Here is a 21,549-nt window from a genome sequence, read left to right as displayed (position 1 = left end):
TGTTTTTAAAAAAAGCCTGCATACCTAAACTAAGGCTAAAGATTTCCTCCACATGTGCGAATTGAGTTACACAATCAAGGAAAATCTGGATCTGAATCAGTTTTTGTCCAATATATTATCCTATATTGCTAATGAATCAACTTGCTCTAAAAAGTTTGTCCCTTCGAAGTTCTGCCAAGCAAAACACCTCAGGTAAAATGCTCGTGCGCACCTGTCCAGAACTTAATGAGTCATCTTGCTAACAAACAGGCAGACAAGCAAACAAATGAGCTGGAACAGTTACATAACGCCCTCAATCAAGGTTTAAAAAAAGAAGTGCTTTTTCCTTTCTCCTTCCTTCTCTGGTGTGCTCCAGCTCTGTCAGTCCCTCCCTGATTTAAACTGCACTTAAAACATACTTGTTCCACACTTGTTATGGTGGCTGCCAGCGTCTCCTGACTTCTTTGACTTTAAAACCTTGTTTCTGTGTGGGTATAGCTGCCAAGCGTACGTGGGTGCATACCCTGTTCACATAAACCTACACACCCTTTCATATACACAAACTATGAATGGAAGAACTTCCACTGACCTCCCAGCAGCACAGCTCCTTTCCTTCCATACCAACCTCCGCCGCTGCTGCTGTTCACCACCTTCAGTCTCCTGCTCGGCCTGTAGCGCAGCATTGAAACTCTTGTCTCTCTCTGTAGCTCAGATTCTACTTCATTCAAACTTTTTTATTTTACATTTTACTCTTTTCTTGATCCTTTTCCCATATTCCCTCATCTCTGCTTAACGGCATTTGACTGCTAAAGCCACGATGATTTCAAAAGACCACATGACTGAAGAGCCAGGAGGTCAAGGCTAAAGGATGTACAGGCACAGCTGATGATGATATGTGTGTGACTGAAAGGCTCAGATTACTTGCCTCGTTTAGGTCGAATCATTGTTGAATTTTTCTCCTCTGAATCCAACACCCATTACGACATCAGCAGCTCTACTTTCATTAAAACCACGCTTTATTATTTGCTATTTATTTATGTGCTCTAAATATGCAGCTGCTTTTACTGCTGCCCAAACAATGCACAGATTTAATAGGTAACCACGAGTGTAACTCACAACATTACTGAAGCTTCTGCTCTTTGCAAGTTATATAAAAGGGAAACTCAAGCTTTGTGTTGTGAAATATGTTTCAGTCTTTGTTTCAAATCCATTTCTCAGTACATCAAACATGTTCTGTGGCTAGTTTTCAGTTCCGGTTGATTGGAACAATCAGCAACACTCATAAACCTCAGAATTGGTTCAGTTTACTGCACAAAAAAACCCCTCTGTGTATAGACTATCATTAGGGTATTGACACACTGGATGCTGGCATGCATGTGAATGAGAGAATTATCTCTGGTCTGAATCTCGGTGGAAATCCAAGTGGACAAAGGCACCAAAACGAGGTGCTGCAACCTGTTCCTGTGCAGTTCTTGTGCACACCTCTGCGCTGCCACAGTAGTGCACGTCTTTCTGGATCTGTTCCACTGTACGACATGCTGGGGATATGCTCGGCCAAGGGTGGCTTGGCAACTGGTTGCATCCCATCAGAGGGACCCATACCTCATTTTCAATGTCTTCTACACACATATAAATATATCATAAAATCTATTTAAAACACAATCTTGTTCTTTATTTTTGACAAGTATTATCACTACTGTGAATAAAGTTTATTTAAAGCTGCTATAAGTTTGTACAAAGCTGCCTATTATTCAGTACGTCTCTCTGAGTCAGACGTACTGTACAGAGGTGAATCAATTACAGGCCGTGTACAGGCATGGCTCCATGGCTCCTGTCTGCTTTGGTCTGTAATGACAGCTTGGCTGTTGCAGGTAGACTCCTGGCCCCCCTGGGGCTTGGAGGCATCCCATGCATGTGTGTGTCAACAATATCATCCAACTCACAGTCAGAGTAACCGACAAGGCGTGGATGTGTGTTATAGAGCATGTTTCTGACTCTGTATAGATTTAAAAAGCTCCACAAATGAAAAGGAATTCAGCAGCGAGGCTTCTTACTGGTTTTAGCAGACACTACCACATAACCATCTTTAGAAATGGTTAAGAAATGTGACTGACTGGTTTTAAAACACGTCTGTAAGTGGTGAATTCATTTCATTAAAATACATTTTGAACTGTTTTAGTTTGGAATTTGTTATTTATAGTGAAATGTTGCTGTGGAATGATACCACTTCGGTTAACATTGTCGCCTAACAGCAAGAAGTTTCTAGTTTCAAACCTCCTTGTCCTCTGGAGCCTTTTTGGATGATTGCAGGTGCTTCCTGCAGCTGCATGGATTTTCTGCAGGTGCTCCTGATCCCCCCCACCTCCACAGTCCAGCCGATGTTCATGTTAGGTCAGCTAGTGAGTCTAAATGGGCCTTAGGTGTGGATGTGAGCTTGTACTACTTCTTCCTGATGGGTGGCATACCTGGAAAGAGAACTCTGCAAGATCCAGGTAACTTTCTCAGGATTTATGCTTGTGCTTAACCCTCACTGGTGGCTTGTCCATTTAAATTACATGCACTCTGACTCAGTGCCAAATAACAGGCGCTAATCTGCTCTGTGAAGAGCCATGGGTGGCCTGCTACGCTCCATGCTCTAAACAGAGTTACCTCACTGTGAGAGTAGTTCCAAACCACTAAGTGTAAATCTCGCACGCCCAGTGCTGACCACAGCACACACTGCCATGGTAACCGCATGAGAACTGTAAACCGAAAGGTGAAACTGCCGCCTTTCATATAAACCACGTGCAAATATCAGTGAGCAACAAAAGGGCTGAGATATGTCTGCAGAGAGAGAAAGATTTCTGCTCTTCCATCATCTGGCTTACTGAATGTTGCACCATCAAACGTCCCCTTTGTTTTTGTTGCTCTTTTAATTTTTCTCTCGCCTCTCATTCAGTGAGAGCTGCAGAAAATAATAGTAGTAATAATAGTTGTAGGCTTCTGGCTAAAGTAGGTCAGTGAAGCCAACTGTCAGAAGCAGGAAGAGGGGAGATGTAGAGCGGAGCAGTAATATGCCAGCTACACTAGGTCCCCTCAGGTCAGAGCTTTCCCCAACACAGAGCGGCCGCTGACGCATGAACTGCAGGACTGTCACGTTAGTCTGTTAGCGTGTTGCATCCCCGTGGACAGAGACGACATCTGTGGCCACACACTGGAGGTTTTGTGTGTGGGTGGACTGCCAGTGTGTGAATTTTCAAGGCAGTTTTCAAACAGGAATGGCTCAGTGCATGTGTGTGTCTGACGGCGGGGCGAGTTAGTTCACATCAGTCTCGAGCTCAGCCCGCTCCCCCTGTCGTACTCGCTCTGATAACAGATATGCATTTCCATTGATAGCATCCCTGACAAACCAGTTTGTGATTGGCAGTCATGGGAGGGTCGAGTGTCTCTTTATGTCCCATAAAAGTTCAGCTCAAGCTGACAGACAGCAACAAACATCGGCCAAATTACTGCCTGGTCTGACCACCGTGCTGCCCGACTGAACTCTCTGTTTTTGCTGCGGGGAAAGCTCTTCATCTAAGTCTGATATAATCATGGTGTGAATTTCAATTGCAGCTTACACACTTTAACAGTGAAGTGAGTCACAGGTATGAGGGTTTTCATTATTAAGACAGTATTGTCTGCTAGACCCCAGTGCCACAGATTCTGATGCTATAAAGAAGAGTAAAAGGGAAGCAAAAACAAATATAATTTTAGTGCCAGACGATATAAGCAACAATCATACCAAATACTGAGATTCCTTGTGTAATTTCTCCAGAAATACTGCCTTAAACAAGCTCTGGCAAGACAAGCTTTAGCCCAGATATCAGATTTTGCACTACGCGATTATGGTGCCGTGATAAAATGATAATATTGTGTGTAAACATTTTGAAAAAAGTGCTTTAAGTCAAAATCATTCTCAACTTCCACGGTAGTGGTGACTTTAACTAGCATAACAAAATAGTAAATGCCAAAGCCATAACGTAAGAGCGCCAACAACAACAACCATAGAGGAAATCAGAACATCCGAAAAGACTGGACCTAAAAAATATGTATTATTGTCTTACATGAGGCAAATGATAAAAATCTATCTAAACAGGCCTGAACAAATGTTACTTACATATCAAGTGTTCAGTTTGTACAGCTAAACCAGAGCACTAAGGTGCAGTGATTCACTCAGACCTGCCACAAGCAGGGCAAAGGAGGGCATTTAAAGAGAGCAGCTAATGTTAGCTCCAAAACCGCCTTTCATGATGGAACATGAGTGTTTCCTGACCAGTTGGTTTGTGGTTGCTAAGGGTTGATGCTAATCGCTAGAAAAATGATTGGTAAAACTCCAGGAATGACATGAGTCTCATAGGAGCACGCACTTGGTGACAGTGGGAAGGAAAAACTCCCTTTGAAAAGGATGCTCAGGGAGATGCAGCCATCTGTTTTGCATTTAAATTTCTGCCCCAGTCTGATACTCAGTTTGAATTTTAGCAGCTCCTCTTGAACATGCCTATATGCCTAAATGCACTCAGCTGCCACCATGTGATCGGCTGATAAGACATTTGCATTAACAAGCAGTTGAGCAAGTTCTGACAAACAAAGCTAGTCATTAACTGAGTCAGGTTTGACTGCACAGCTGTTTTTCAGATCTAAAATGGGCTTAAAGGATTTCCAATGCAACAAAGAGCTCAGACTCTAAGTGCAGCGCACTATATGTTGCAGAAGTTTTCGGTCTTGTTCTCTGCAGTCTCGTTCTCTCTCATCGCACAAGCACTTCAGTCTCACCTGGAACCACTCAGTATTTTATCGGCATCTTATTCTTTCTACAAAGTGGGGTAGATCATAAAAACACTTGATGCACTAGTGCTGGTTTAAATGACGTAAAATTTGCTAACTATCTAAAACTGAAGTCAGCTTTAGGCACTGCGCTATCATGGCTCGATATCCTCTTTGCTCCCCACTCATTGGTCGTGATCCACTGTCATCGGGCACAATGTCAGCGGGGAAGGATTTGGTTTCCTCTGCTGCACAAGGCAAGTACAGACAAGAGGCTAAGAGGGGAAAAATGGATTTATGAAATCCGACCAGGCTTCTAGTCTTACAGCCTTCTCCTGGAGCTCTGTATGTTATGCTAATGGCTCGTGTTAAGTGTGCGCGCTCGTGTTGTGGGGGTGCATCACTCATCTCACCCTCAGGGCAAAGAGATAAAAGCTTGTACCGTGGAAGCGAGATAGATTTCATGTCATCAGAATGATAACATAATAAGAGCTCATCAGTACTCATATGTGAAGCTGTGATTTGATTATGACTTTGTGAAATGAAATTAAGCATGTGGCTGTGTGGTAATATATAAACCTCTGACTCTCATATTGTTGCTTAACCGCATTACAATGAGGTGCATTCAGCTAATGCTGCATAAAACACACAACCCTCAACTTTTACAGTGGATAAAAGTGTTTTCACCTCAGTCCAGCTGTCTTTTCCGTGTCCTTATTACCAAAGAAATGCAGTTCCTCCACTGCTGCCTCCTGTTGCAGGAGAAATTCCTGTACAATGGAAATGAGTCCCCAATTCTGGGGCTTGAGACATTGTTCCTTTAAGAGAAGCCTGCGTGTCGAGTCATGCTCCTATTTATTTGTTCATCCTTAGAATCTCAGGTGTTGATTAGCTGCAAACCTTAAAGAAAAGCCCCCCTGGCAAAGGCTTAAAAGAGTGGAGGCTTAAACACTACATCAAAGGCGTAAACGGTTTCAGGGGTAGTGCCACTTCACGCTATCGCTCAAAGCTCCACCTGCCTTTCACCTCGGTGAAATTCTGCAGAATCCACTGTGCTTCGGGCAGCTTTCAAAAACTGCACTGCATTAAAACAAACAAACAAACAATAGCTGGTGAGGTCAGCAATTAGTGGTTTTGTCATGTAATTAGCAGTCTGCAGTCAGGGTAGGGATGAATCCTGTTGTGCAAGAAGCAGGAACAATGCAAAAACATTCCTGCACGAGAGCAAGAACTTTTTCACAGATTTAGATATTTTGAAGGACTTACTTCCTTTGTGGTTCTCTAAACTTTAACTCAAGGTGCTCTGAGGCCTCCCTGATACCGACAACCCTCCTCACTTGTGACTGAAAGCCTCTCTTCATGCTTTCTGAGCTGACCCAGTTAGTCAAACACTGGTTTATTTAAATACCAAACACCAACACATTACTCCATCCATGGCGCCATCGATCCAGCGCTCAACTGTATTTTTACTGTCCTGCTATGCCTGCTCCCGTTTGAGACGTGCCGCTCTGTTCTACTTTGTTTTTGCACACAGCCACAGAAGTAGACCAATAATCACTCTCTGGACTTCACATGACAGGAAAAGAAGGAGTTAAAGAGTTTATTCTGGTCTCAAAGAAGCTACTGTTCACTTTTACTGATGCAATCTAATTTTCTGTTTTTCAGAGAGGCTTCAAAAAGGTAGATTGCGCATGTGTGTGTGAATGTATGTATAGAAAAAGGTGATAAGGGTATAAAGTGGACCCACTGTTTCTTAGCCTCTGTGTAAAACCACTTAAGATGTTTCACTGTAGTTTCTTTGAGCTTTAAGCAGAAACGCTCAGGTCCGGTGGGAGTTCATGCAGAGGTGATTATGCATGGACTCATGAGCGTGACTCTGTTTGAATCATTATACATAAATACGCATGTGCGATAGCTGTTCATGCAGTAGCTGCTTTCTTTAAATGGGCGATTGAGAAATTTCTCTCTACTAATACTGCGACACATTAAACAGAAGTGAAAAAAACGCCTCTAAAACTCCTAATGTTGATTTTTGTGATTGCACATTTCAGCCACTGTATCACAAATAAACACAGGGGGGTAACACATAAAATAGGTGGCAATGATAATATATGTGAAGTTAGTCCAAAGGTTTAATCTCACTGTAAACATCTGCCAAGAGACCTCCACATGACACTTTCTCACGTGTTCCGACTCAGAAACACAGAATTTAGTTTTGCATACTTTATGTAGCATCTTTCACAGACAGCTATCACAAAGTGATTTACAGAAGACAAACATTCATGAATACAGTGGGTATAATCTGGTCAACATGTGCTGATCTGCACACTGTGAGCACACTTATCACGTCCCTACAAAGCAGCTGCTTTTTGGCAGAGTACTTTGAAACACATTGTTCCTGTGAGCAAAGCTAACCGAGGCTTTTTGTTAATTCATACGACGTGAACTGGAGTCACAGAGTGTGTGTGAGTGGGGAGGAGAGGCAGGAAAAGGAGGAGAGAGAGTGTGTGCGTGTGTGTCGCTGTGTATCTGCTATGTTCAGGCACTCTGACATTTCTGCTGCCAGGCTAAAAGTAGCACTCCTTTAGTCATAATTCAGCTCAGCACAGAGGCAGAAACGTCTGTGAAGCGCAGAGCTAACAAAACTTCACATACACTCCCTTTTTTATAACGGCAATTCTGAGTTCAGTGCCACATTGGGGTATTGTTATAGCTGTTGTAGCGAGGGCTGTGATGTCTGTTACTTCCTTCATCTGGCTTTTATCTGTGCGTTTAAGACACCACACCATGCTTTTCATTAGACTCTACAAAGCGATGACAGTGATGAGTTTCATGCTTGTAATTCTCAGCTATTTCTAAATGAATGGACACTTATTTTTAGACAGAAGCAGAATGAAAGCAGGCTTCATATCTGGAGCCAAGAAAGAAGAATTTTGCCAGTGTTTTGTCAGATTTCTTCTTCGAATCTTATTTCCTGCGTTGTGGTTAGGATTAAGGTTTAACGTTACAGGAGGAAAAAGGTCTTTCTCATGCTTTGAGAAGTGTAACTCCTACTTTCCCCCTGAATTCGCCGTTTGACCCCTTGTGGTGTCGAGGGCCGTTACAAGCCTGCAGAACAATGTCACACACTTTACGCTGAGCGCATTCAACACAACGCTGATGTGTGCATAGGAAAGATGTGAAAGATATGCAAATAGTTCACTAACTGTGATTTGACTGAGAAGGGAAATAGGACAATTGTAATAAATTTGCATTTGGCACCAATAAAAATGAAACACACACACACACACACACACACACACACACACACACACACACACACACACACACACACACACACACACACACAAAACAACAGAATAAGCCCATCGCTAATCCAAAGAGCTAATTAGAACAGAAAATATTAGTGATCCGTATTGTGCAACCTTCCTCTGAGTCTATGAATAAACACACTCATGCCTGCTGGCCAAGCGGCACATGAATCCGTGTGCTGTGATTGGCTGCTTTGTTGCACAGAGTCATGTGTACCTCCTGGCAGCGCTGTTCAAAGGGAACGTCACATTACCATCGGTGAGTATCAGTCAGAAGTGGGTCAGTGGAGGCATTTACATACGTCGCACACCAAATGACGAAATAACTCGGAATATCCTCCTCCGCCCCGTCCACTCGCCATCTGACAAGCTGCAGAAGAGCCTTTTTAAGCCTGCGCGGACCCTAAAGATAAATGTATTAATGTATCAAAGGGCTGGTGTTAGTGTGTGTAATCCAATCAGTTAGTGTGTAATTTAACTGCTAAGAAAAGCCAGTGTAAACACAAAACATGGGAGAGCACTTGTAAAGCTCTGATGTGAGGCGTTTGCCTCTGTGAATGAGAGTAATCGACCATTTTGCCACTGATGCAGGGATGTGCTTATCAAAACGAGGAAGGGAAACAGTTTCATTGGAATTAAAGGGACAGTTTTTGGGAAGTATGTGTTTTGTTTTCTTGCCAGGATCTAGATTTGAAGAAACACCATCGTCTGATGAGCTTATCTTAGCGTAAAGACTGTCAAAAGTACACTGTTTTTTCCCGCTGTCGGTGCAGATAATGTTGCAGAGCCACTTCTGCCTTGGCCAGCCTGCATTGCAACAGGTTTGAGAACCTGATGTTACGTAGCAGAAGTTGCATTCATGGCCAACAAAATCTGCAGGTTCTGCATCATTTAAATTTTTGCAGTAGCCGCTTCCCATAACCGCTGACATCACTGGTTCCTGCTCTGGACCCAGCCTTTTTGTGATGGAAATGATAAATGGACTTGTTCTTATAGTGCTTTTCAAACTCTATTTGAGCACTCGAAACACTTTCTTCCTGCACGCCTCAATCCGTCACATTCACACAAGCCATTTTTTTCCCGCCTAAGTGCTTTCAACCTAAAACTCACACAGTCAAGCTTTGATGGATGAATCGGAGCAGAGTGTAGAATCTTGCCCGTGGTTACGTCTGTGTTCAGACTACAGGATGTGAAGGTTGGTGTTTCCTCCCATTTAGTGGACCACCCACTCCATCTCCTGAGCTACAGGGCCTGAAAACTAGTTCAGGATTCTGCACCAGAACCATCACAGCATTCGTGGGAATGAAGCATATGTTTTTAAAAAACTAACATTTTTCTTCATGCGAAAAACAGAAAAATAGCTTTTTGCAAAATACCGAGCTGTTCCTTTAAATAGACGGGGGCACATTAAAGACAAAAAGTGTCATGAGATGCACATGAAACTATAAAGCATCAATATCTGGTATTGTGTCGTCTCAGTCCTGATACTGGAGATTACTTTTCCAACAGTTACTACCCGAGCTGACACGTTTCTCACCTTCTCATGAATGATCATCAGTAAAGTTCTGCTGTTGCTCATCACTCTTCCAGCATCCAGCTCACCTCAGGTTATGATTACACTTTGTTTTAAAATAGCAAACACCCCCACCCAAAAACAAACAAGAGATTTTCTTGTGGAGAATAATGCTTGTTAAAAACATCTGCTTGTTATACAAGAACGCCCCCACACGCTGCAGAGGGCACTGCTCCTCTCGGCTTTCTAAAAAGGGTAAAAGTTTGAAATCGATTAAAAAAAAAACTGCACAGAGCGCCTGTGATGAAGGGAAACTCGAGACACAGCTGAAGCATTCATTACACTGACCGTGATTTTTTCATTTCACTGAGACAAATCTATTTATCTTGAGGTTACTCATTTTCCATCTCTGTGTTTAGGAAAGGCTACTCAACCGTGCCGTTGACAACGCCACCTACACAGCTAGGGAGAGCCCTCTGGGGCGCCCTTCAACCATCATTTTTACCCTTTCTTTAACCCTGATCATAACCACAACTCACAAACCAACCAGTCTGACCTTGCCGCAGCGCTGGGGCAGCTGTCTCGGCCCTGCAGCCCACCTGTCAAACCCACGCCCGCTTTAAAACACTTCACATTTGACTCTTGGCAATCCTACCGTCCTCGTAGAAGACGTCCTCCGCTTCTTCGCGCATCCTCTCATCCAGGTCGTCCTCTGCAATGTCGGTCACGGCCATCACTATTCCTCCTCTTCTTTCTCTTCTTCTCACCCTCTTGTCTTCCTTCAGCCTCAGAGAGAGAGAGCGACTGGGCTGTAAAAATTGAATCGACGCCGGCCCGGCCTCTTCGCTACAGGCGACAGTCCGATCGCCGGCAGGCTCCTCGCACAAGCAGGAGGGGACAGGGACTGAGCTGAGCTTCAGCTCTCCGCACGAGAACGAGTGCGTAAGTGCCAGGTGAAGTGTGTGTGTGTGGGTGAGAGAGAGGACTCCCAGCGACCTTCACCAAGTTTCAGCAACAGTGCTGATTTCATAACATCCTGTGCAAGGCTGAAGTGAGAGCGTGCCGGTTGGAGAGCACTTGTATGAGTAACTGTGCGCATGTGTGCGAGCGTACAGCACGGGGAGGATCAGTAGTGTGTACATGTGTTTCTTCATGTGTGTGCGTGTGTGTCCATATGCACATTATGGCTCTCCACAATGAGTCAGCTCAAGCGCCTGGTGATTTAACCAGAATAATTAGATTCTTTATTTTAAGCCAGCAAGGACATGCAAAGAGGGTGTGAAAACACACCCTGTGTGTGTGTGTGTGCGTGTGCGTGTGTGTGTTTGACATGGTGTGTGAGACATGAAGCTGGCTCTGCTTGTCATTCCTTCACAGCTCACTAGGAATCATGGGACCACACTGATCTCTCCCTCTATTTTTTTCTTTTTCTTTTTTGTGACCCGCTGTGAGGAGGCCTTGGCAGAGCCGGTAAAGTCTGTTGTCATCTGCTGTTGCTGAAAGCCTCCACAGAGCTGCTCATGCAGCAAATAAGCACACTCACCTGCTCTGAAAGAGACAGATTTAGATTCAGACAGAGTGGGAGAACCTCTCGCAGAATAGTAGTTTTTACATTTCAGTCTTTTGCTCAAGACTACACTGAGTCACACACTTGAAATCTGTGTTTAGGAAGCGCAAACAGAGATTTCTGGCCTTTACAAATATGCTTTAAAACAGCGTAAAGCCTCCGGATTCTTTCATTCTCAGTGTTAAAGTATTCAGTCAACTTTTAGTACAGTACACAATTGTTTAGTACAAGATTTCTCTTTAGAAGCAATGCTTGACTTGAGTGATGCATCTAAAAAGTGACTAATTTATCTTTGGACTGGATATTAATCCTGGTCTCTGTCATCTGTTCCATATAATCATGCATTTATAGACAGGGCGTTCGCACGTGTGAATAAAGAGATGTCGCCTCCAGCTCTTTGTCCTTTATAAATGAATATTTTTTTCATTTCACCTGAATACACGACAATCTGATAAATCTTGCTGACTGCCAAGGTTTTAAGGTCTTTCTATAAATCGCAGAGAACAGAAACAAATGTAATGGTCATTGTAAATGTCTCCGGTGGAACAAGAATTAGAGTCTACAGTGATACTAGCACCTCTCCAAGTCTGTGGTACTTATTGACCATACAGCTGTGCGTTCACCTCCACTCATCACAGGTATGAATGTAGTGGTAATTTTGGGCTTTTAATGTTTTCCTTGAGCTGTTGTTTTTCCAGGATAAGATGAATAAACAGCATACGTCTTCAATGGACTTTAAAAAAATAATTGGGTGGAAAAGTTTCAAGTTTCAAAGTTTAATTGGTTAGAAACATGTTTCCCTGCAGGACAAAAAAAAATCTAAATATGAACTAAAGAAACAAAATAAATTATAATACAAAAAACAATTAAAAACAAATAGTAAAAACAGCAGATGAGAAATACAGTAGAAATATAAGATAAATGCTTATGGTGACCATCAACAAACTTCCGGTATAAGCAGAAGAAATCACTAAAAGCCCCAAACCCCAAAATGAGCATCTGACCTCAACTGGACATCCTCAGTCTTTATCTGCAGGTATCAGCATGTAATACCTTTAAATCCAGTAATTAAGAATGCAAGAAACAAATCATTTAAAGAGATTAACAAAGTAAAGCCCAAAAACTGTTTAAAACTGTAAGAAATCTTGTCAGGTAGTCTAATGTTTAGCAGCTTGACCTAAATAGAAATAAAGGGGGTTAAACAGCACAGACTGGCACTGAACTCATGTGTTGTGCTGTTTTAGAGAAAAACAAAAGCATGTAGAACGGCTTGGATATATTTTTGGAGTCCTGTCATGTTGTGTTGCATAATGACAAACTCTCTAGCGCACTTTATAAGTCTGAAGTAGTTTTCCAGCTTTTTAAAAAGCTTTGGTCCATCCCCAGGAGGCCCTTTAACAGCCTCTTTCAAGCATTTCATGTCCACTCCTAAATTACTGTTAACATGCAGGGCTTTGTGTCTTTTTGACCTTTAATTTATTCTTAGATGGAAACGGTTTGTTTTTTTAATAGCAGGCAGACAGAACTTTCTTCCTCTTTCTCACTCTGTGCCTACATCTGCCAGAAAGCAGTTTCTCTGACTCACCCCATTTAGACAAACCAATTTCAAACCAAAATAGAAAGTAGGCCTAAAGTCAGTTCATTATCACTTTTCCTTCAGACTTCCTCTCCCCAGCCGCTGGCTCCCTTCAAGGCCAAAGCTTGAGGGAATAAACTCATTTTCACTGGGGCAAGTCCAGACAATCCGGACACATCGCAAAAGGACGCGCAAAGAATGTGAGACCAAAGAGTTGTTTTAAGAACGTCTTTGGGTTGAGAGAAAGGCTCGCTTTATGAGAGTATTTCCTGTTTGTGTGAGGTCGATAAGAGGAACAGAGTGTGTCGTGTTTGTTAGAAATGTGTTCAAATCTTATCTGCCAATCTGAAGCAACACAGAATCTGTGAAGATGGCTAAAACTGGCCGCTGCAACTCAAAACCCAAAGATGAAGTCATTCAAAAAAGAGAAACAAAGAAATCTGGCCCCAAATTCTGATTTTAACCAATTCAATTACATTAAATTTTGCATGTAATTGTATTAAGTAAATACAATGTAAATTAAATGTCAAATGAATTTTACTTAGTATACATTCAGTTCATACCAAACATGTTTTCCTTTACAATTAATTATTTGAATAAATAAGCCTTTGATTTGATATATTTTAGTTGTATTTTACTCAGAATTATTGCTTTATATTTATTGAGGGTCCACGTTTCCATGCAGAGCAGTCAGCTGCTTCCATAGGAATTAAGACGTAAGGAAGCATCCAGGTTGAGCACCAGTAAATATCAGCACCTCTTTAAAAGTGGATGTTTTCATAGTTTGTAGGTCTGCAACATTCAGGTGCCACAGTCTTCCCTGCAAATTCACCCAAGGTCAGAGTGTGCAATGCTCAGAGAAACGGTAAACAAATAAAATGAAGAGTAAGAATTTTAAGTAACTGTATGTTGATGAAAACTGTGCATGAGAGCAATCTGAAAGGCTTCTTCTGAATGCTGTCTTGTAATCACGCAGCCCTGCAAAGATCTTTCTCTTTGATTAACGCGACAAGAACCACACTGCAAGTTAAACTCGAGTGTCGGACTAAGTGACGGATCATAATTAATGCTCGCCAACCAGACTGCTGCTTCACGGCTAACAGCAGTGACATTTTGACTCGCTGCTCTGTGTCGCAGGGAGCTAGAGTCACTGGTCAGGCAGGCAAGTAAACAGAAAACACAGTGACACATGCAAAGCAAAGCCCACTGTCTTATGCAGACTCATCCCACTCCCATCTGTGCACTCCTATAACGAGCTGGTTCTGCTGTTGACTGTGTCATCATTATGTGCAAAACATTGTTGTTGTTGTTTTTCCCTTAAACCGAGGCTCACTTTATTCAATGCAAAAATGGTACATGCAGATGTCGGAAAATATAGGAGCTTCTCTTCTCTCTCTTTCTGTAACCGTGAACTGTTGCCGGCCTGCAGCGCCAGAAAATGGGGTCAGCGTTTGCCCTGCTGCATTTCAATGGCCGGCTATTTGTTCTGACCACCAGAGAAAAAGCCCCTGCTTCAGGAAATGCAAATACACAACACCACGCATACGCACAAATTACTCTTACACACATATGATACAACTGAACACACACACACAATACCACCAAAACAAAACACAAACAGACAAGTGAACACAAAAACACGCATACACAGTTGTAACTGTCGCACAATCAGACCGGCTCTGTACAATGGTGCCGTTTGAATGGGGTCAAACAATGGAGCTCTTTGGCATCTGAATCGAGCCAGATGATGAGTATCCCAGGAGGCTGAATAGGCGGCTTCAGCCTCCTACACAGCCGCTCTGCTGGCCCTGAAAATATGCATCAGTATGTTGCCTGTTACCACGGCTTAAAATATCAGTTATTAGCATGAAAGCAGCAGCTCTTTAGCATCCATGCTAATTCTGTGGCGCTTGACAACTGAGCTCTTGCATTAAAGACAAACTGCACCAATAACGTTTATGGACTGGTGGGGAGACTCCAACAGAGCACATCACTGAGTGTGTGTTTCTATATTGTTATTGTCCCTGAGCTAGCATTAAAAGCTGTGACTGGTCTCTGTGGCCACAAGTTTAAAAGGCCACTGAGAGGCTTGCACTGACAGATTTAATGGATGCACCCCATTTTTTTGTCTTTTTATACCAGTTTCAGTCATTTAAACGCTTCTCTGGCAAAGATGATAACATTAATGTTTTAAATTAAAAACAAGAAAAAAAGAAAGTGTCCACTTATACATTCACTGCACTAATTCCTACCCCTTACACATATATACTCACAAAAATAGTCAGTGTTGTTATTGAAATTTTTTCCTTTATATTGCAGACCTTTAGTTAGCATTTAGGTCAGTTTTACTTTCCTTCTGGAGATTCTGGTATTTTGTTCAGCCTGGTTAGGACCATTGATGCATACACCACCAGAGATGGGTAATCCGATTACTTTTTTCAAGTAACGAGTAAAGTAAGGGATTACTATTGCAAAAATGGTAATAAGATTACTGTTACTTTCCCGTAGGAACGCTGCGATACCGCGTTACTAAAACCATGATTTTTTTGCGAGAATGTCTCATGACAGTGAGTAAACGAGTGCAATGTTTGTGACAACAGCTGTGTGCAGATCAACAATGGCTAATATAGAGTGCGGGAGAGAGTATGAGCGTGCAGCGTTTAAAGCGTGGAAGTACCGACCTTACTTTGAGTTTGATTCCATAAAAAGTGACAAAAACATTAGCGTCCGTTGTGCGTGGGAAGAAAACTTCTTTTTACAGCGAAAAAAACCCCTAAACTTCCAAGCAAGCACCGAGTGCGCTACCATGTAATGGGAAACTCACAGAGAAACTCGCGGATTCTTCCACTGACCGCCGCAGCACACCTGCACCAAGGTAAACCTCCGCCTACCCTAAAAATAGAGCAAAAGGACCGCTAGTCTTTGACTTTATTTATTTTCTGCTGTGTTTTACTTGCATCTATTTGAAAGAGTGTAAACATACACACAAAAAAATTTTTTTATGTGCTGGAATGTGCAGAAAATAGGTTTAAATATTAAACAAATTTCTTCCAGTCAGCGAATGTTGCATATAATTAAATTTTTGCTTGATGGATAAAGTTAAAAGATTAAAACTAATAAAACAAGTTTTAAAAAGAGACTTTTCCATTTGATTACATTTTGTATGATGGATTATGCAGAAAAAGTAGAATTGGGCTGAAAGATCTATCAATTTATCACCTATTCAGGTTGTAAATTGTGTTTAGAAAAAGTAACTAAGTAACTAAGTAATTAATTACTTTTGAAAATAAGTAATCAGTAAAGTAATGGGCAGCTGTGGCTACAATGTAGCTTGCCATTGCCAGTGTGTGAATGTGCGTGTGAATGGGTGAATGACTGAATGTAGTGTAAAGCGCTTTGGGGTCCTTAGGGACTGAGTAAAGCGCTATACAAATGCAGGCCATTTTACTTTTTTGGGGAAGTAATCAGTAATTAGTTACTGATTACTTTTTTCAAGTAACTTGACCAACACTGCACACCACATACGCAAACAACTTTTTCTGTAGCGAGAAGCTTAACGTGTTTGTTTTGCTGTTCAAGAAAGCTGTTACTGGTCTGTTACTGTTACTCACATTCCACACGGCTGCATACAAGTCGAATGAATCCAGTAATAGTTAAATACAAGAATGACTGTGTCTCTGAAGCAGTTTTGGCTAGCTTCTAGCTGTTGCTCTGAGGGAAACTGACGAGCCTGTTGCTGGTTATGTAATGAAGGAAATGCAATGAGTTAAAGCCTGGACATGTAACCAACATGCCAGCTAAATAAAAAGTTACTTCTGTGAGTTACTTTTCTCACTAGAGAAAAGGCCTTTGCACACCAGATGTGTTAAATCTGAGTGAAAATTTAATGAGTCAAAAATAGTTTTCACTCTCACGTACGACCATAAACAGATCTGACCAATCAGATCACTGTATTTGGCAATGTGACAGCTTGTTGCTCAAAATGTGCACAGGTATTGAATATACAGTGACATACAAATAGTAAAATGATACTATTTTACCTCAGACACACAGTTAGATGCTGACTCAGGTCAATCGCCTCCCTGAAATGATTTATTTTCCTCCTCCTCAGATGTGGTCCCAACTCTGCCAACGAGAGCTCAAACTGCCTCACTGACGTCCTGAAATATGTACGATAGCAGTCGTGATCCAGCTTCATCTCCTGGATCAAACCATGAAATTCTCCCTGCTGCTTTCTGCTAGTGAGAATTAGATGAACCCAGAATCTCAGTTTCTTCTTTTTCCTGTTTCAGGGACATCAGGACCAGCTCATCGTTACTTGACGTCGACTCAATCTATTCCGTTGGGCATTTTTGAGGACAGATATTTTGCAAAATAGCAATGCTTGTTACACAACAAGTTCCCTTCTGACGATTTTTTCCCAACACACTTGATGTGGCCGTGAGTTGTGCTGTAATTGCTGTAATTTAGCAAATTATTGCTATTATTAGTGTAAAAATTACTTTCTAAAAGAAATGTTAAGCAGCTCTAATTGGGATAAATAAATTATAGAAAGCTCTTCTTTTAGACTATATTTTAAAGGGAACAAACATGCTGCTAATAAAACATCTTGCAGGCTTTTCTCGTGAAAGATTTCCAAACTGTGATCTGGTGTCAGTGCATAACAACTGCTGATATAACACTAACTGAGAAGCTCTTCAATAATGCAATAACGACTTAAAGCAATAAACAAACAAGCAGTAATACTAAGAATGTGAATAAAGAGGAAGATACGCCCAACCCACAATAAGCTGACACTACACAAACTGCCATACACAAAGTGCATTTTGCAGTAAAGTTTGTGCTGCTCCAGGACTGATCATTTTAACGAGGAGACTTATGGGAAAACTTTCCTCCAAAAAGTTCTTGATGTCAGCCTGACTTCCTCTGCTGCACCCTGACAGATGGGTATTCATCTGAGGTGGTGGGAATGAGGTGAAGGCAAAAAATATCACATCATTTTTGGAGGACGGTGGAAAAGTGTCCTCAGGCCAACTCACGTTTGATCATTCCCACAGACTAATGTGAGCATGAGCCAGACAGGATGAGGAGCGGAGGAGAAAAAGAAGACACGGGGGGGGGGGGGAAGGAGACCTCTCTCATTCCTTCTCCTTTTCTCTTTAGCCAGGCCTCGGCCTTTTCTCTCTCTCTATAAGAAAGATGAAAAAATGGGATGACTGTGAATGGGTGGCTGGTTACCCGGGTAACAATAACGAGGGCACTGCGTGGCAAATCCAATTTGCCATGGCACTTTCTGACTCATTGGAGGTGCACGTGTGTGAGTTAGTGTGTGTCTTGCACATTATGGCTTCATGTGACTAAGGGAAGACGGCCATGATGTACCAAACCGCCGCCAAGCCTGCACATATTCATGCATGCAGACGTACACAGGCCAAAACATCTGCTCCAGCTTCCTGAAACATCTTTAAAACCCACAAGAATGCAAACTATAGAGAAAATCTATATGTTATAGCATAGGGTAGTGGCATAGTGTTGTAATCATCTGAGAGATCCAAGAAGGAGAACTCGTATTTTGGATCTAAGAGTGGATATAATGACTTGTGCATAAAACACAATGTAAACAGTGCAGACTGCTGAGTTACATCCTTCATGAATCAGCCTGCAAACAGGAGAACATGTGAGTGAATGAACTTCTAAAACAACAAATGAGTTTTGAAATCCTGCAAGTATCATCCGCTCTCACATTATTCAAGAGAAACCACATAAACCGACTTCCACTGGGACAAACCTGCAGCCTGTGATTGCGTCAGTGCGCTGCGTGGTTTAGTGTGCAGGAAAGCTCGGTGAGATGGCAGAAAACATCCGAGGCTGGTAATGAAAACACACAGAAGTAACTTTGCAAGAGAACAACTAGTAGATACCTACTGTAAGCATATCGATATCTTTTCATCGTAATGTAGTTGTATGTCTTGACTCTGCGATGCATTGTGCCAGAGGATAATCCAAAGCGATGCCTTCTTAACAGTGTGAAGCCTGCTACTCCTTTTGTGCTGTCACCACTTTCTATTTTTGTGCTCTCTCTCCCTGTCTCTCCCTGCCGCTATTGTATTTTGTCATTCTTTCCGCTTCACAATTGGATCCTCTTCTCTTTCTCATTCACTCTTTGCCTTTCTGTGCCTGTCAGAGTGCAAAGAGGGCATCAGACAATGGCCGCAATACAGCCGCTGCACGCCGGCTGTGCCGGCTGGCACCGCAGAGATGGCGGTACTCATGCTGTGGCCTGCTGCTCCCGGGTACACCTGGAGGGAAGAGATAACAGGCGGCTGAAGCGCTCAGGCAAAAGAATCAGCAGACCTCGACCCTGTCTGTGCATTTGGTCTGTGACCCTGAGTGCTTAATTTACGCGGATGTCCTCGGTGCACGTTCATGCTGCTGATCTATGTGGGGTTTTCTAGGGTGTACAGAGAGTGGTCTGAAAAAGAGAACATATTCAGGAAGCGGCAGTTCTCTAGGTGCAAATGCTCACACAGACTCACCAAAATTGGATAACAGAAGACCTTGTCTGATGAGTCTCAGTTTTTCCTGTGACATAGGGTCAAAATTTGGGTGTAAACAACATGAAAGCACGGATCCATCCTGCCTTGCTTCAACAGCTCAGGCTGCTGGTGGTGTAATGGAGTGGGGGATATTTTCTTGGCACATTTTGGGCCCCTCAGCACCAACTGACCACTGCTTAAACACTATAGTGTATCCTAGTATTGTTGCTGACCAGGTCCATCCCTTTATTACCACAATGTTCCCATCTTCTAGCTGGACAATGTCTGTCACAAGCTCAGATCATCTCAAACTGGTTTCCTGAACATCACAATGAGTTCACTGTGCTGAAATGGCTTCCACAGTCTCCAGATCTCAATCCAACACAGCACAATTGGGATGAGGTGGAACAGGAGATTCGCATCATGGATGTGCAGCCAAGAAATCTGCAGCAACTGCGTGATGTCATCATGTCAACAAGGACCAAAATCTCTGAGGAATGTTTCCAACCTCATGTTGAATCTGTGCCATGAAGAATTAAGGTAATTCTGGGGGGGAAAAGGTGGCCAACATACTACTAACAAGGTGTACCTAATAAAGTGACCATTTGGTGTAGCCTGCCAGTATGTCACAAATCTTCTGGGATTGTCTAACAGACCGTCAGGCAACACCTCTGTGACTGTATTACAGTCAGACAGATCAATTCAGTGGTAAAAGGGAGTCTAACCCAATCCCTTTTAAAGTGATCAGTGAAACAGTGCAGCATGATATCATGTAGGCAGCACATGTATACATAGCCCCGCCTTTTTATTTTACGTGTTACAGTCATCAGTCCACTCAGTGTGTTAGCACATTTCTGACACTCGATATGCCCGAGCTTCAAACAGATCATTAAACATTTTCCTGTTGGGGAGATTCAGAAGCTAAATGAAAAAAGTTACCACAGGGCGGGGTAACAGGGTGGCAACAGTTCTGAAAACCACAATTTCCTCTCCCACGCCTCCCAGTACATCACTGTGTCCTCTAGTTTACATTTCAGCCATCACCTGCTGACTACAAAAAGGAGAAGTCAACTTTCAAAATCGAAAAGTGGAGAAAACAGAAGACACTGACAAACGAAATGGGTCGTGCTACCCACGGTAATAAGATCCACTTTTTGAGGCCTTTGGTTGTGTTAGTCCTGTGGTTAAAAGGTACAAATGCAGTAAATATAAAACATTTTAAAAGTCAGTGGTGAAAACCCCCCAAACAGATTTATAGATTAAACAAGTTGAAAATATGGTAACACAATTTCTGAGAACTAGGGTGGGGACGTGGAAGGAAGGTTGGGCAATAGTGTGTAAAATAACATTAGCTCCCTGTTGCAGCTGCATTTCTCAGAGTACAGAATGAACACAAACCACAGCACTAATAAAAAGTGTCACAATTAGGAAGTGGGCTCAGGGTGTATACCAAATCAGAGGATGACAGAAGCGGTCACAGTTTTACACTTGTAGCCTTTCTGCCCTGATGGTCAGGGGAACGGGGGCAGAGCTGGAAACTGTGATGACAGCACATCATCACGCGTGAAAGCCTTTTAAAAACAGACTAAAAATCTCTGCATGTGTGTGTGAGCATATGTGTATGAAAACATGCTTTCCCAGAGTCTAGCTTTGCATCAGGTCACTCCAGAATGATGACATCTGCCTTGACTTCACATCTGTCCTTCTCCCTGAAGTATGATCGTGGACTAATAACAGCAACCGCGCATGGCCTACTTACAAAACAATATGATCCTGGCACTGTTTTTTTACCTGTTAAATATAAAGACATTTCACATATTTCCTGCAATTCTTCTCATGTGTTATTAATGGATCAAACTTAGCCAAGGAAACTAATTACACAGTGAAGGTAGAATGATTTGTTAATAATGCTGGTTGTCATTTGACATTGATCCAGACACCAGAATGATACCTGCCACTGAACACTTTTAAGAAAAAATTCTACAAAACCATTTTTTCCCCATAAATTTGGAAAATAGTACTGCAGTCACAGAACGAGGAAGCTGTAACTTGCCTGCACTGCACTGGAAAGCCATTTTCAAACACATCAGCTCCAGTATACCAACTTTATTTATACAGCGCCAAATCACAACAGCAGTCGCCTCAAGGTGCTTTACATTGTAAGTTAGACCCTACAATAATACGTACAGAGAAAAACCCAGCAATATGACCCCCTATGAGCAAGCACTCGGGGATGCCGCGCCCAGCAGTCTGACTGCAGTTAGGCCAGATGGACTTCAGTG

The 21,549-nt window shown here is 42.4% G+C and overlaps 1 protein-coding gene across 6 annotated transcripts in view; it reads right to left on the bottom strand.

The window, feature by feature from the left end:
• Positions 1-18,776, bottom strand: part of ripor2 (RHO family interacting cell polarization regulator 2) — a 68,696-nt gene extending 49,920 nt beyond the window's left edge. The window contains exon 1 of one of the 6 annotated variants that reach the window (XM_026155601.1): positions 18,657-18,776. In XM_026155601.1, coding sequence (XP_026011386.1) covers positions 18,657-18,717 — 61 coding nt within the window. In that variant the 5' untranslated portion in view covers positions 18,718-18,776. Of the gene's footprint in view, positions 1-568; positions 873-10,243; positions 10,678-18,656 lie in introns of those variants that run through there. The other 5 variants (XM_026155600.1, XM_026155605.1, XM_026155602.1 and 2 more) reach the window with 5 other exon arrangements.
• Between the last annotated feature and the right edge of the window lie 2,773 nt (positions 18,777-21,549).

This window comes from Astatotilapia calliptera, chromosome 22 (genome assembly GCF_900246225.1).
Source record: "Astatotilapia calliptera chromosome 22, fAstCal1.2, whole genome shotgun sequence".
In the NCBI taxonomy this organism is placed as follows: domain Eukaryota; kingdom Metazoa; phylum Chordata; class Actinopteri; order Cichliformes; family Cichlidae; genus Astatotilapia; species Astatotilapia calliptera.
This window is presented reverse-complemented; position numbering and strand designations above follow the sequence as displayed.